Source organism: Pempheris klunzingeri, chromosome 14 (assembly GCF_042242105.1).
Source record: "Pempheris klunzingeri isolate RE-2024b chromosome 14, fPemKlu1.hap1, whole genome shotgun sequence".
Taxonomy (NCBI): domain Eukaryota; kingdom Metazoa; phylum Chordata; class Actinopteri; order Acropomatiformes; family Pempheridae; genus Pempheris; species Pempheris klunzingeri.
The window spans coordinates 14,575,782-14,592,495 of record NC_092025.1 but is presented as its reverse complement, the minus strand read 5'-3'; the positions used below and the strand labels follow the sequence as shown (position 1 = coordinate 14,592,495).

The following is a 16,714-nucleotide window of genomic DNA, read 5'->3' as shown; positions in this document are numbered from 1 at the left end:
GGGGAGAGGGGGGATCAGACGGGCCATCCCCTGAAGAAGCTCCACAGCCTGCTTTGACTGACATTATTCTCAGCTTGACTCTCCGGTTGGAAGTTGCTGCAGTGTGACTCATTTTCTCTCCCATGTGGGCAGCATTCAGCCTGCAACCTGAAAAAAAGACAATCTCTGATCTCAGAAAATACAAACTGCGGTCAAAAATCGTATTGTCTGGTTCACTCTGTTCCAATTACGCACGATATAATATATATCTATACTTATAGAAATGCCCGTATGTGGTGGTGACTGACGTTCACCTGTCTCTCAGGTTGCAGATGGTTCAGAATTAAACAGGTAGAGGCTTTGGATGCCCCTCAGGCACCTCTGGATCCTCTGTAGGTCATTGTAATATACAATGACACGTGCACAGACACAGAGGCGCACACACGTCTCCTGTGCCCCGGTGTGTGTGTGTGTGTCGGGGTGGTCGGGGGGGCGTAGGTGGGGGAGTGTTCCTCATCAACCCCTGCGCGTGGCACCGGGAGGTTTCCGGTGATAGTGATGACATTATAGCCATCACTTTCTTCCGGTGTGGCGGTACACTCCTCGCCTCCGCCTCCGCCTCCCCCCTCCCCTCCACTCCTCCACCTCCACCTCCACCTCCTCCTCCCCCCTCCATGCACTTCCGGCCGGCGTTTCCTTTAAACTTTTTTTTTTTTTCAGCCTCAGTTCTGTGACGTCGTCAGCCAGTGAGGTCAGCCATGCGTCATTCTTGCGCACTTTGCAGATGATACGCAGTCACCAAGTAGAGCCCTTTTAAAGGCAACGCGCGCACGCACACACACACGCGCGCACACTGCAGTGTATTCCTCTGGCGCGCGGGGGTGTGAATGCGCATTGTGAGAGGCTCGTGCGCCGGCAGCACGCGGGAGGAGTGGGTGGAGCGAGTCAATGAAAGCCCTTGTTCATTCACAACTCGTTGTTGTGGCTCCTGTTGCACACTGACAATGCTGAGTATGTGTCAGCAAAGCAAAGCGACCTTTCTAATATTATGATGCTGTGATACCAGAACACCACAGTTTTCATTATACTGGATACTTAATATGACGCACTGTCACATGCATGAAACTTTAGTGTAAACTTTGAGGTGTTTTTTTATTTCGAGGGTTTTATGTAAAACACAAAGACAAGAGTCCAGGCTCGAGCTGACGACACACTCCTTTTACGACTCCGTGCGTATTTCACCGGAGGGATCCGCATGCTCGTCAAGCACACGGTGCACGAAGCGGTTTCTCCCCGGTGCCATGGAAACCGAGCCAGACCAAACCACTGCCCACGCGCTCTGATAAGCCAGGCGGCAGAATGGGCCGCGAGCTGATTGGTTTGTCCGCGGCGTGACGTCATGCGCCCGTACCGTCGGGCATGTGACCAGCACCGAGACTCGTGACGGTGCTGGTCACCTGACCGGCATGTATTCGGTAATGAGAGCAGAGACTGCAGAGCCTGCGGTCCGAGTCAGACAAAACTGGGGCGCTACAGCTGTGGTGGGAGACTTTAGAGTAGATTTAACATATAATTATGGCGTAAATACACAGAAGTATATACATATATATTTTTAAAGTTATCGTAACAGAACAACTCTTTACAACCTGCTGTAAAAAGAGGAGACTTTGAAGTTTCCTCTCGGCTGTTCAGCACCGCGGACAGCGCAGAGCCACAGAGCCGCTGTGTCGCTGTCCAGCGCCGTGGTGCTGAAACAGATGAAAGGGAACCTGTTGCAGAGACACCCTCAGCAACAACAGACTATTCACATCTATTCAAACAAGATGTGTCCTTGTCAGTAAATGATTCTAATGAGGGATGAAATTCATTTTGAGAGAGAAACAGCCCTCAAAAAAGTAAAAAAACGGATTGCTTTAGAGTAAGATTTTTCTTACAGGACATATTTGATTGGCTGTTGTTGTTTGTAATATTTGTAGTTCATACAGGGTTAGCTGTTTGAATGCTGTTAGTCATCTGTAGTATACTGTACCATGATTGCCTGTGTAGTGAGATCTAATCAGGTAGATAAACAGGTTAAAGGGCCAAAAACACAACAGCTTAACCCTTTAACCTTCTGCTCAACCATATGGTAGAGCACATTTTGACTCACTATATCTTATTGAAAACACGTTTTACCTACGACATCTCAACCGTTTGGTAGAGGCCAATATTTAAAAAAAAAATGTGGGGTCTGTTCTTAAAAAAACATTGATTTTTGTAATTAGTGCCCCAAGGAAATAAAATATATAAAGAATACATTTTTTCATTGCTTTTTTCTTGGTGAGGACGTTAAAGGGTTAAGGGTGCTGATGGTGAGAAAGTTGGTTTTCAGTTTTTAAGGTTGTTTCAGGTGTTAGTAAATTAGTCAGTGATCAATACTGTGAATTTCTTTTTCAGAAATAACTTGTTTGGGGATTGTTGAAGATATGGTAGCCAATGCACGAACCACCCAAATATTCAATATATTCCCAATCTTATGGAAACCTCCAAATTAAATCATTTGTATACACTATTAAAAAGCTCTTAGTTTCCTCCAGATACGTGACAATGTGTTTTATATACAGTACTTGATCTCTCTCTCTCTCTCTCTCTCTCTCTCTCTCTCTCTCCTCTCTTGTTGTCCCTCTGCCTCACTCACTCCGTGCTCCCTCACTCTATCTCTTGCATACAAACACTAAGTAGGTCAGAGGCAGGAAAAGAAGTGGGTGGATGATGCCTAACATCAACCGTGCCAACATTTTTTAAAAATAAAGGTTTATAAGGTTTTCTTGGCTCTTAGATAAAAACAGGAGTTGGATGACCGAGAACATTTGTGGATATTTTATTATTTCATTACAAACTTTGACACCTAACAGTTTTTCATTTTTTACCTTTGCTTGACTGATTGATTGGCTGATGAGAAGAATGCTTAACGGATTAATTAATCGCTTGGTTGGTTGGTTGATAAAGAAGAATTTCTGGACAGATGTAGAAATAATGGTATCATCTGTAAAAAAAGTAAATTTTTGTAATTGTTGCCTCCCGGATGTTATTGATACACTGTTCCTGAGCCTTGGTCCTGCTACAGAGTTAAATTCCCAAGGCCCCATGGGAGTAAATCAGTCCCCGAGTAGATGGTAAGAGACTGGGATTAAGACAAATTGCATTGCAATCACTTCAAAGTAGCACAGGACTGCCAACTGGACATTTTGCAATGTTTTCAAAAGAACAAAGCCCCTCAACTGATGTGTATTTGTTTTATGTTGTACTACAACATAGAGCATAGCAGTAAAAACTAGCCTTCTCTTCAAGCCTGAGTCAGCAACATGTTGTTTTAAAGAAACTACACAGGATTAGAAATAATACAGATGTGCTATTACGCCTAAAGCCCTACCTGATGAGTGTTACAATGATGGTTAAAGTTGTAGCAGAATTGCCTTCAGATGATAGATATTTAGGTCAGTTGGATGCCCTGGTTAACAAGGACTGTATTGATCAGCACCCACCTCTTGGAATTGTGTCATGTTTGAGTTCGGTGATGTCACACCTGTATCCTCTCCTCTATTTGATGATGCAGGTTTCCACAATGGGAGTGTTTATCCTTCTTACCATCTCTTCCCCATCCTCCTAACTTGGCCAGAGCATCAGCACCTTGGCTTTAGACTGCTTACTGCTTATACAGTGTCACAGTACAGTAACAGTCTACAGTCATGGCTACTGAAGCCTGGCGATGCACCAAACATCACACTGAAGACAACACGGACATGCAGAGGCCATGCCATAGTGATGTCAACTTAGAGGGGAAAAAAACACCATGGAAATACTGTTCAGTACTTTTAAAATGATTGATTTAGTGGCTGAAGTTCTCTCTGAATGTTAGAGATTTCTCTGTGTGTGTCTCTTTTGTCTCTTTTCTCCTGCTCAGAAAGGAAACCTGTGTGGGCTTGCATTGGGGGAGTCCTACACCATGTAAGTGCGTAATATCCTTACTCAGACCAATGAGACCTTGCAGTTTCCAGTTACCATGCCAACTCCAGCTCCTCCTCCACCCTGCTGTCTCCATGGCGACCGTGGCTTTAGATTGTTACTCTAGCAACAGCACCACGGTAACAGTCTACAGCCATGGTCGTTAGGGGCAGGTGACATCAGGAGAGGACAAAGAAAGAAAACAAAAGTTAAGTTGTGGCCGATAATTAAGCGTGCATTTGATTTATCTGTTGAAAATCTCCTTATTCAGAAAGTAGGTCACAGGTCACTCACTCTTCTGTTTACACTTCTGTCTGGAGGTGCAGAATTGTCAGTATAACTTCTTCAAATGTCCCCTTATAAGTTACTAAAATTATTGTCTTTTTTATTTTATATGTAGTATTGTAATTTAATGTCATATAACACAATAATATGCATAATGTAATTAATCAGACACACCAAACAAAGTAAGCAATGACACATATATATAGCACTTTATTGGGTATAATGTGCTTCTTTATGGTTTGAATAGTGAGTACAGTAATGAATGCAAAGAGCACATGCTGAACAGATGAGTCAGCCGGCGTCAACACCTGTTCTCTCTGTTTATCAGATATGAGCAGCCTCACTTCAAAGCAGCACAGCCAGGAATTCCCAGTAGGCAGCGCTGTAACCTGCAGGCAGACACAAACCTCACACTGGGTCCTACACAGGTGGGCTAACCCACATGTACGCATGCACACACGTATATACACATGTACGGTATGCTTACAACACACACACACACACACACACACACACACACACACACACACACACACACACACACACAAATGATGGAGCAGTCCTTGGTTCACTCTTCCTCAAGCACTGCTCCATAATATCCAGACTTACTCTGCCCTCTATAGGTCAGGACTTGTCTCTGTCATGTGCTTATACAGACATTCTAAACATTTTCTCAGCTGAAACATTTTGGAGCTAAACCTGTGCCTGATTTAATAAAAATATTTAAAAACATTTGCCAGTGTTTTGTGAATCATTTCGGAGGTAGAAAAGTCGAACTACATAACTGTGTCACTACTTATCACGAAGCATACTAACCGAAGATTTACAGAAGTTTATGGAGCGAAAACTCTCTTTCTCTTCACTGCATCCTCGACCATCATATTTCTGCCACATCGTTTTCTTTGTCCCTGAACTTTTAAAATGGCAGCACGAAGAAAAGGGAGCAAAGGAAAAGAAAGGATAAGAAAAGAAAGAGAAGATGGATGAACAGTTGTTAGTCCTCTACCTCCCTGCACCGTAAAAGCTCATGTGCTGACAGATAACCAACAGCACATAAACTCTTACTGTTCAGGGCCGAGAAGTAAAGTAACACACAGGTTACAACTGCTATAGAGGCCTATTGTTTATCATTATCATTGGATTTCACAATCTTGCCAGTTTAATTGTATAATATAGAACAGATTGGCTAAAAATGAGTTTATATGTAAATATGTATGTAAAATGTATATGTACGTTTTTATGTATGTCAAATGTATATGTGTTATTTTAAATGATGAAACCTGTAACCTGTTTTAATATCAAATATATACTCAGTCATAGATCATATCTACATATCAAGCAATGAGAAAGTCTGGCATAACTGAGCGCATATCAAGCATTATGACTTTTATTATGGTCATTACTTAAGTCGCCATTTTGATCAATGTTGTTCATTTAGTTTTGATTCTTCCAAAAGTGTCCTCACGTTCTGTCTAGCACTCCTCTACAAATATCAGACCTTCACATGCACAGCAAACACTCTTGATGACATTGTGGTAATGCCCCTCTTTCACTCCCCAAAGCTCTTAAATAATTCTCTGAAACCAAACAAGATTGCGCAAGTGTTCACATTTTTTGAATGTGAGAGCCAAGACATGCCTCTCTCCCTCTCTCTCTCTCCCTCTCTCCCTCTCTCTCTCTCTCTCTTGTCCAGACTCTACCACAGTCCTCCTCCATAGTCATGATGACTAATATTTACCCCAGTAGTGTCAGTAAGGCACCTGTAAGGACAGCCAAACCACAGCTCTCCTTGCCAGGGCCTAGCCACGGCCTCTAAAACAGTCCAGTAAAGCACACAAGCAGACTGCAGATGACATCATACATCAAACGGCCGCTGCCCTAACTTCAGACGGCCTCAGCTGTGTCCTCAGTTCACCTCTGTACCACCTCAGTCAACAATCGGCACAAGCCCTGAGCATATTTCACATGTAGCAGTGACAGTGTGAACCGAATACAAGCACGTTGGACAGATTGAGTACCTGGATATCAGACAGGATATTGCAGGAGATCAAATATGTGGCTGTTAACAGGAAGTTTTTTTTCCAGGTGACAAGATAATCAAGCCATCAAAGACAAAATGCCGTACATCTTCAATCAGTGCGAGGGATAGATGGAGAGAATGCTACGTATGATGACAGGATGGAGGCAAAATCCGGACAAGTTTTGGCACAAGCCAAAGAACACTTTGTCCACACAAACAAAAAACCCACAAAGTAGAAGAAAACCAGAAGTGTGTGAGTATGCAACCATGGAACAACAAATGACCAAATCACACCCATATGGAGGAAGAAATATGCAGACACACACCCACACACACACATACACACACACACACAGACGCGCGATCATCCACCGTCTGCTGTTTGGGCCTAGATATCACTCTAATACTGCAGTATAGATGCTTCACTGTGTAGTTTCATGCCATTAGCTGACATCAACTCACTTTCTCTGCCTTTTCTGTTCTTTAAATAGCAATTCAACTGACAACTCTAAGTATACTCCCCCTGTTCCCTCCTTCATGTGTCGGCACACATCACACACGTCAGACACACTGCACACCTAACCAGCTCTTGCATCATGAGGTTACTATCTTTCTTTATTTTTTTTATGCAAACTATGCAGGCGCACATGCACACCTAGTCACAGACAAACACACCAAATCCAATCACCCCCCCCCCCCCCCCCCCCCCCCCCCATCTCTAACACACACACACACACAAACAAAGGAAGCAGAGAGGCATGGCTAAATCCCATGTGATAGTGTGTGATAGATACAGGCCATAACTCTGGAAAACATCCAACATGACGTTACATCACATCCACCATCACCAATTTAATGGTGCAAGCATACACACAAACACATGCATACATGCTAGACTTAAATTAATCGATATTTCTATCAATTCAATATCCTTCTTTTCACAGAGGTGTGAAAAATCTGGTTAGAAATCCAAAACTACGCAAAACAGTCCTTCTGCTGTCAGCATCTTCTCTTTGTTGAGATCAAAACATTGTAGATTATGATGATGAAAAAATAAAGTAAAAATTATAGTGACTAGTTGCAAAAAAATACATGTAAATCCAAAAGTTGTGGGTCAGGTAATACCATCTCAAGTCCTTCGATGAATTTCTCGTAATCACAGGATATTCCAGTGAGAGCTGTCAGTAGTGGAAGCTGTAGGCAGAGTTGGTCAACTTTGTGAGAGTCTGGACGAGCCTGGGCCATGGGATGACCGGGCTCTTTGGAGTTGAAGTGCAAGTCTTATATAGACACACCACCACGTGGCCACTCCTCTCCTTCCGTCTCCCTTAACAACAAACGCTCCATAATCAAAATAGAGCCCATCTGTGCTCTGACACACCCCTCTGCCCCCTGCCCCATTCCCCACACTCCTCTGGGGGAAGGAGGAAAAAGTGATCCGTCAATCGCGACGAAAACTTAAGCGTGCCCTTACTCTCCCTTTTTAACCGCAACAGCCAGAGAGAGAGGCAGAGTGGGAGAGGGAGAGGGGGAGGCAGGGAGGAAGGGAGGTAGGGAGTGGATAACTCCACCCTCATCTGTCTCTGTCTCTCATTCCATTATTTCCCGGTTGTTGTGCAACAGGGGGAACGGATTCCTGAGGAGAGAGTCACGGCTCTGTTGTAAAACTTACTGGCAAGAGTGACCCTCTGTGTTTTTCTTTTACTGTTTTCCTCGCTCGCTCACTCTCTCCATTCTTCTCTACTTGTTATCAAAACCATGTGTATGAACGTGTGTGTGTGTGTCTGCTGTGAGGTCTTGGAGGGACACAAGGGCCACAGGGGAGCACAGGAGAGCACGGAGATGAAGCCTATGATGGTGGAATGAGGCCGTACAGCCATGATATATACGCTATAAGTGTGTGCTGCTGAAACAGGTGACGTGTTGTAAACATTAAGACAGATTAGGGAAGTCATAGTGTGTGTTTACAAGAGAGGAATTTGATAATGAATATAAGCTGTTTCACTGTGAAATTTCATCTCACCGATGCAAATAATAACCCACACAGCACGCGGTCGTCTGCAGTTTTTGGATGGAGAGCGGATTTTGAGACATCCAGACAAAGAAAACTATTTTTGTCCATGTCATAAACGTAGCAGACATGTGATGGCATACGTTGCGCCCAAAGCTGATGACACACAGGATGTTGAGGAGAGTTCGAAGCGAGGGAGAGGCCGGTGGGAGATGAAAGCAGAAAGGAAGGGGAGAGAGGTAGAGGAGAGAGCACACATCTGGAAACAATCGAATGAGTGCAGTCTGACGTAGACATGCCTCAGCTACAAAGGAACAACATGTCCTTGAACCCTGTGCGTTTCACTGTGTGCATGAACCTGTCGACATAACCCGCAAACACCTTCCCATAGCGCCGAAGCCCATCACTGAGACACATCGCCTCTGGATGGCTGAGCGACTATTCATAACCTGATACTCTCACACACTGTGGTGCAAATTCAATAGAGATGAAAATGACTATGGAACCACATGATGATGTTCATCCTGACATTGTTCATTAACTATATGTTACAGTATGAGGATCTAATGTTACACAGCCGTCATAATAATGCACTAGTAAAAAGTTTGCCAAGCTATGTTATGCGAAATATTAACAAAACTTATTAAATCAAGGTTTCCACTGTGGCTCCGATGTAAAATTCTTGTCATAACTTTCCACAATCACGGAGGAGTATTCCCAGAACTTAGAAATGTCTGTCCTCTCTTGGCATCGTGTTGTGTTTCTAAAGAGGAGAACTCTTTTAGCTTCACTATTAAGATTACCGCTGGAAAAAACGGAAAATCCATTTACGTTTATTCCCGTCAAATGAGTCATTTATGATATTTCCTGGTGTTTATCTAGTTCCCAAACAAATTTAACAAATCCCCTTACTGTTCCCATCTGCCAATCTGACTAAAGGTCTCAGTACACTTCAAACAAAGTGCTGGTCTTGATCAGAGCTGGATTTTTGTAACTTTCCGAGACAGACAATCCTACAATGAAGTTAACTTTGGGCGGCAGCACGCCATGTGTGCTGAGGTCTGAGCTTTTCTTAACTGGAAGCATACTGAGGTCTTTATCTCACTATCTCAGACTATTTTTATTTCAGCAAACTCAACAGTATTTCAGGAATTCATAAAATACTGAAATACAATACCGTTTGAAAGCTGAGGACTTCATGATCACAATCAATTATTTGATTATTAATTCCTGTGTCCATGTGGGAGAAAAAGCATGTCCTTAAAACTTGGGTCTATGTTTGTCCTTTTCACAAAAGTGTGACATGTGTAATCAACCACTCATGAATTACACTTATACAAGTTACACACAAGTTACACTACTCCCAAGCTCACAAAAAGGGACCAGAATACATAAAAACAATTGTCACTTAATTTATTGTGTTTTATGACATCTTCCCTGAGAAGGACAGCAGTCATTGTCCTGCTTTGGACTGATCAGATGACAGGAAAAACAAACAGCTTCCTGAGCATAAAGGTCTCAAAGACTCAGAACTTGCCTTTTTTCCCCAAAGTGCCTCTGGAATCATTTATCTTATCTTATATTGAATAATCAACCCTCCCTGGCCACAGTTAGGTGCTTGAGTCTTATTCATGGTGCTCTTTGGTTATTCAGCACCTGACTGAGTTTCTGTGACTTTCGTTTCTCACTGAAAGCTCTTGAGAAAGTCCTGGTAGGATTGTCTGTGAGCAGACGCAGCAGGAACAAAATGGCCACCAGGATGTGTCAGGAGCTGAGGGTCTTGGAAGGAGGGGAGGAGCTCCCTGCTCATGTTGTCAGGGATGACTCTGTCCTCCAGTCCAAACACATGCAGGGAGGGGATCTGGAGGGGAGCGCTGTAGAATTTTTGGTGCTCCTTACATGCGCTGCGGAAACCAGCGACAAGGATGGCAAAGCGGAAGCTGAACTCTGGCTCCAGTTTTTGCTCCTGCAGGGAGCACAGCATGGCCACGAAAGCTGCTCCCTGACTAAACCCCAGGATGCCATCAAATGGACCTCGGACTTTCACAGCTTCTCTCACAACTGTCACACTCTCATCAAGCCCCAGGCTTTCCTCACACTGCTGCTGGGCGCTGAAACTCCGAGCCTGGATGTCAGAAAACCACCAACCCCTGGGGTCCTCGTCACCTCCGGGACCAGGACCAGGACCAGGAGCACTGTCCTTGTCTGGAGCTTCTGGAAGGACAGAAGAAGAAAGTGGTTATTCTACTGTGTTAAATTACATCAAATTCAAATCCTGTGAAAATTGATCTTTACATAAGTGTATACATTAGAATACTTATTGTTATTACAACATTCACTTTAGTGTATGAAAATATTTATAATGATATACTTCCTACATTGTCTCTATTTTTAATATTCTGTATTCTTAATATGTTTGTAGAAATTTAAATCTGTACCGAGTGCAGTTTCCTGTTTCAATGTGATGACTAACAATATTCTGAAAGTAAAAATGGTTTGCATACAAGCAGGAAGTCGGATCACTGATGATTTAGGGTCATTTTGCTATAGCTGTTACCACAAACTACAGTCTATGGCTGTAACTCATTCTTGATAATGTTTAAGTTACAAAGCCATAGCTGCTATTGAAACTAAAATCCACCTTCGGTATGCTGTGACCGGGGTCAGGTGTAACTTAGGATGGCCCACCTTCGCTGCTGGCTTGCTGCACACAGTGCGGTGCACTCAGGTAAACCAGCTCCACTTGTTTCTTCAGCAGCTTCCGCAGAGCTCCAGTTTTGTCCCGGAACGAAGCGCCGGTCTGACGGTAACCATGGATGCAGAGGACCCGGAGAGGAGCCATGGAGAGGTTAGCCCATGTATGTCTATGGGTTAGCCTAGCTGACTGAGCTAACACTGCTCAGAGAAGTTGGTTTCGGTTATAACTCGGAGGATATTGACGTTAAAATATATTTGAAAAGTCGTTAACGGCAAAGATAAAATACACAGTGATGTATTTGAACGGCGAGAGAGAGTTATTTGGGTATTAAAGTACCTAAATTTAAGCTAATTCGAGAGACAGCTGACGGACTCATGAGGTCAGCCGGAATTAATGAAAAGTACTTCCGTTCAGTCTTTTCAAAGTAAAAGCCCTGTTGGTAAACAACGTGACGTTTCTTTTTTAATGTACCAGTGTGGAAATAAAAAATGCATTTAAGGGAGAACATATATAGTAAATAGAAATAAAATCACTTGACGTATCTTCCATGTGCTTGACCAAAGCATGTGCAACTACAGAAAGAAAAAAAGGCAAGAAAAGTTGATATGAATAGCTGAACAATGTAATACTAGATAAAAGCTATTTTCATTTAGTTCTTTGGGGCTGATTTGATTCAAGGATTCAAGACTTCTAGTTGTTGCATACACATACAATATGTACAGTGAAATGTGCAGTGGCCTACTCTAAAGGCTGTGCTGAAATACTAGTGTGAGATGAATAATAATAATAATAATGCAAATAAGTAGGGCAGTGCAAAGCAGTCACAGGGGACAGTTTGTGAGATGAGGTCAAGGATATACAGAGGTCAGAGTTCACCATCCTGATGGCCTGAAGGAAGAAGAGTTTTTGAAGCCTATCTGTGTTGGATTTTTGGCTACAGAGGTAGTACCTATGATGGAGCACAAGTGTTTATTATTTTCTGTATTAAATGATTATACATTAACATATTTAACTCAAACACATCTTATTAGTGAAGTTAGGTCATTTGTACTTTTATTACAGTGATATTTTTTCTGAGTTCCTCTTCAGTCAATTTTCATCAGATAAAATTGCAGCGACTGCAGCGCCTCAAAGCATTTGAAGTTTTGCCCTTCAGCTCTTCACATCAGACTCTTTTCTTGTACATCACAGACTGTCTGGTCTGCTTACCTTCAGCAGCAGCTCTGATTAATAGCCTGCTAAACATATGGCTCATACTGATGATGCTGCATTCATACACACCAGCTAAATGACATGCTGCAGTCTTGTGCTGGCTTCATGAGGCTTAAAGAGTTTATGCCACGTCATGACAGCTAAATGTCTGATACTGACAATACACTGTTTTTGGTGTATTTCTGTACTGGTCTGAATTATTCAGCACTAGATATTCTTCTCTACAGTGTCAAATACTCAAATAATTGATTGATTCGTTGACTGATGGAAAGCTAATCCATTTGAATTTTGATGATAGATTAACTGCATGGCTACTGCATGGTTTCTGTAGAGAAGTGCAGCTGACGACATCATAAGGCATTTCCAAACCTTCCTGTAATTCAGGCTACAGAGAGCCCAGAGCTAGCCAAAGCAACTTTGTGTATTTATCACATGTATTTATTGACCCAGGACTTACAGTAAGGACTCAGGTTAAAAGTTCACAATTGGTTATTGGAGGCAAACCACACAAACCATCACATTAATGACCTTAACCATATGTTTTGGAAAATTGGGAAAATATTAGTGCAAACAACATCACTTTTTTTTCTTAATGTCTGCCTATAGTGTTTCTGGGGCAGAAGGATGGACTTGCTGCTGGCTCGTGGGAGGCTGACCCCTAAAGATACAGATGAGAATGTCTCTTGCTGTGACATCTCCATCACCGAGTGATACAAAGCTGCTACTGTAAAAATCATGAAATCTTTGAGTACTTAAATGTTTCATCTCTCTGCAACACACACACACACACACACACACAAAAGACAACAAAGAACCTTATTTCCAACACAGATAAAAGTGAAATGCTAATTCTAGGCCACAGGAACTCACTTATCAGACACTCTTTTAACTTCAGTGGCAGCACAGTTTTCCCAAGTGACTCTGTCAAAAATACAGATATTATCTTTGATCCAGATTCTCTTTTAACAAACATGTGAAGGCGATATCCCAAACACCATATTCTTGCTTCAGAGTGATATGCAGGAGTTGGCATTTAGCCACTCTTCCTAAGGGTTTGGGGATGGTCCAAAAGCAGTGACAGCCATAAAAAACCTTGTGCTCAAAAGGGAAAATTGAGGATGGAAAGAAATTTTAAGAAAAATAAAAACTTGAATCAGGTTTGCCCTGTATGGAGTTGACCATCTTTTCCAATAATCCCCAGGAACCCAAGATACAAATATCTTGAACATATGATATAAAAATATAAATATAACTAGAGACCATCTGGAATTAGACCAGCAGTGCACCAAATTGGTGTATATGATGCAATGGAATGCACCTTCTCCTTAAATAATATTTTTCATTTATTAATGAATCAGTTGGATCAGTGGACGTGAATGAATGATTGAAACTGGGATACATTAAATTCTGGTTTAAAATGAATGTGGACCAGGCCTGTGAGTGGGGGGACCAATAGACCCTTCCCTAATCCCTACCCCCCCTTCCCAACTCCAAACTCTGTCTTCATTGTGATCTCAACTACATACACCTGTAGAGTTTCATGCCTTCATTGTGCACAGTGCTGACAAATCTGTCCATAAACAGACTGACAGACAAGCAGAAAAACACCTAGCAAAGTCCTAACAATCACTTCTGTGCTAGTTCCCACTACAATAGGTGTCTCGAGGACAATTTTGCCACGATGAGACACGCACGCACGCACACACACACACACACACACGTGAACCACACAAGGTGAAATCAATATCAGCCACACTGTTGTGGCTTGTAAAAATTAAAAAGTAGTTAATCTGGCTCCAGGTCACAACAACTAAGATGTTTACTGAGATGACTTGTGGGCATTTGTGTGTTATGAAAGAGCTCTGGGTCAGGGTTTACACAGCTGGGACTTGGTAATTGAGCAGGGAGGACACTGATTGTTTTGTAGGTGCAGCATCAAGCTTCTGATTCAGAGAGACTGTTTTCCACTGCTCATGTCTCCTCTCAGGGTCTCTGTCAACAAGCGATTGTTTTCATTGGTGATGCTGCTCTAGTTTTTGGAGTGGCCTCACATGCAGGCTCTGTCAATTGGGTTTAGTAAAGGTCTTTTGTTGCTGAGAAAGCGCACGTGTTGCCTTGCTATGACGCACATGCTAATTAGGGAGAGTGAAAGAAAAAAAAAACACACCCAAGGGACAAGGCTGCTGTTGATGTTCTCCAGCACTGGTGAGGAGCCATATGTCGATTCCCCAGGGACGCAGAGAGAGAGAGAGAGAGAGACCTTTGCTGGTGTAGTAACTGATTCCCTGTCCCTCTTTCATTTTTTATTTTTAATTTCTTCCAGAATTCGCTGCTGCAACATATTACTCCTTGGCTGCCCCGGCTTCACACACAGACATTTCCTGTTATTCAATACTGGCCATAAAAAAACTAACAACATTTGAGCATTTCATCATGAACCACCGCTGTGCTTACTTACTAAGTCTAGTATAATATAATATACAGCCCATAGTTATAATGGTACAATATCATAATGTGCATTAAGTCAATACATGTGACAGAGGCCATAATGTGTGTCAACATCCTGCACAACTATAACCAGAAGTCAATTTATGACATTGATTGATGTTTCTTAATATGTCTGAATTAGTTACAAGTATTTGTGACTTATTTCAGTTTGATTTATTCTATTTTACTATCAGTTTTGTGAGGAATATTTTTCATTGATGTTTAAGTAAAGAAAATACATTGATTGTCAAATTGTGCTACATTCGACATGTCAATCAGATCATTGTGTTTGCTTTGATTACTCTAAAACCGAACACACACATAAAGATTATCTGTTTTGACACCTTATATATTGGACTGATGAAAAACTATATTATTTTTGAGTAGCTAAAGACAAAACAAACCCACACAAGTGGGGTCGTGTAAAAGATTGAAATTACTATCAGATTCTTTGTCATTTGCATTGATATTTGTGGAATGGCTAAGGTAGACAGTGTGGCAAATCTGCCTCAGAAAAATACTTCCAAGTTATCAATTATGGCTTTGGGGTGAAATGAGGTCTCCCTTCATGCTTTACTGTAGTCCACAGGGGGGCAGTGGTGCACCATAAGTTCAGGATGTACTGAAGCAGATCTCACAGCTCCTTGGCAGCAAAACACTCCCAGCAAGCTGGACCTACCTGTGTGTGCGAGCACACGACAAAACACATCCACAGCAAGTAATTAAACAAAATAATGATCAGGAGTGGAGTCATGCATAATATTGTAATTAGGAAAGTCTTCAAAATGAAACCATTCTTTAATAATAGCAGATCTGCCATACAGATTGAGAATTACAATTTGTGTAATAAGATAATCATATATTTATTCCCAGCGTCTTATTTCAGCTGCTGATGGTACAGTGGGATCTGCTGCAGGCACTGATTATGAGGACATGCAGGTTAAGCTACTAGCCAAGAACTAAAACGAGGGGGGGGGGGGGGCAGGGGTGCAGTTGTTTACAGAGAGGTCAGAATGGCCTGCAGGTTGTGTCCTCCAGTGAAAGATCTGTGCTGCTCGCCTCTGCAGCGACATTATTAGAAACCCTGTCATTCTGCCATGCAATCTGTGAAGTCTGTGTGCACATTAAGGAGGACAGAGAAGAGTATGACGAATGTCCTGTCTGCTCTGGATCCTCACTGGAATCGGCAATGTAGGCCATACACAATGCGAATGCCCGCGAAGAAAAGCAGATAAATGTAAAAAAAAAAAAAAGCATCTTTATGCTTATTTGAAGCATTTATCTTCAAGTGTTTACGGTCTATTCAGGGAGACACCACTATGATTCTTATCAAGACAAGCGCAGTGCGAAAACAGTGTGATAAAAGGCTGCTCTGTTATTGTGTTGTTGGCAGCTGACAGATGTTATCACGGGGTGGGACAAAGGTGACAGGTGAGGCAGCAGAGGTTGCAGACATGTCATTTCTTGTAAGTGGAAATGTCAGACAGCTTCTTAATACAGGAACAATTCATGCTTCCCATGTATATCCATCTTTGTAGCATTTCATCTCCTGAAGCATTTAGTAAGTTCTAGCTATTATTATGTGTTTGTGATGTGGAGGAGAATCCTGCTTGCTGAAACCTTATTTCCCCACGTTTTGTCAAAATAATTCACACATTTTCATTCATGAGATCACGTTTTGTTGAGGGGAGCCATTACATGTAAAACAGATATCACTTCCTCGGTTGATTACTTGCATTAAGACAATTATTTTATGTATTACATGCTTTCTTAAATGTTTCAATCATTCTCATATTTTCTAAATGTTTTTACAAAGGAAATATTAGATACCCTTTTTTATTGCTCCATAAATCAGAAAATACTGTCAACATACAGTTTTTAATATATAAATAAGGCTGTTATATATGAATGAATCCTTTTGTAAAAAAAATGTCAGAATATAGATAGCGATAAAACTGGGAAGCTTGGTGTATGTAAGGGCTACTTAAGTGGGGATTTCTGTCTCAGAGTATGAGAAATAACTCATTCTGAGAAAACC

The 16,714-nt window shown here is 42.0% G+C and overlaps 2 protein-coding genes across 2 annotated transcripts in view; both read right to left on the bottom strand.

The window, feature by feature from the left end:
- smg6 (SMG6 nonsense mediated mRNA decay factor) overlaps positions 1-16,714 on the bottom strand; it is a 208,532-nt gene that overhangs the window by 21,284 nt on the left and 170,534 nt on the right. The gene's annotated exons all lie outside the window — the stretch shown is intronic.
- On the bottom strand, positions 9,669-11,276 carry ovca2 (OVCA2 serine hydrolase domain containing). The gene is made up of 2 exons (XM_070843845.1): positions 10,968-11,276; positions 9,669-10,493 (listed from the first exon to the last, which is right to left on the bottom strand). The coding sequence occupies exons 1-2, from the start codon at positions 11,119-11,121 to the stop codon at positions 9,964-9,966; spliced, it is 684 nt and encodes a 227-aa protein (XP_070699946.1). The 5' UTR covers positions 11,122-11,276; the 3' UTR covers positions 9,669-9,963.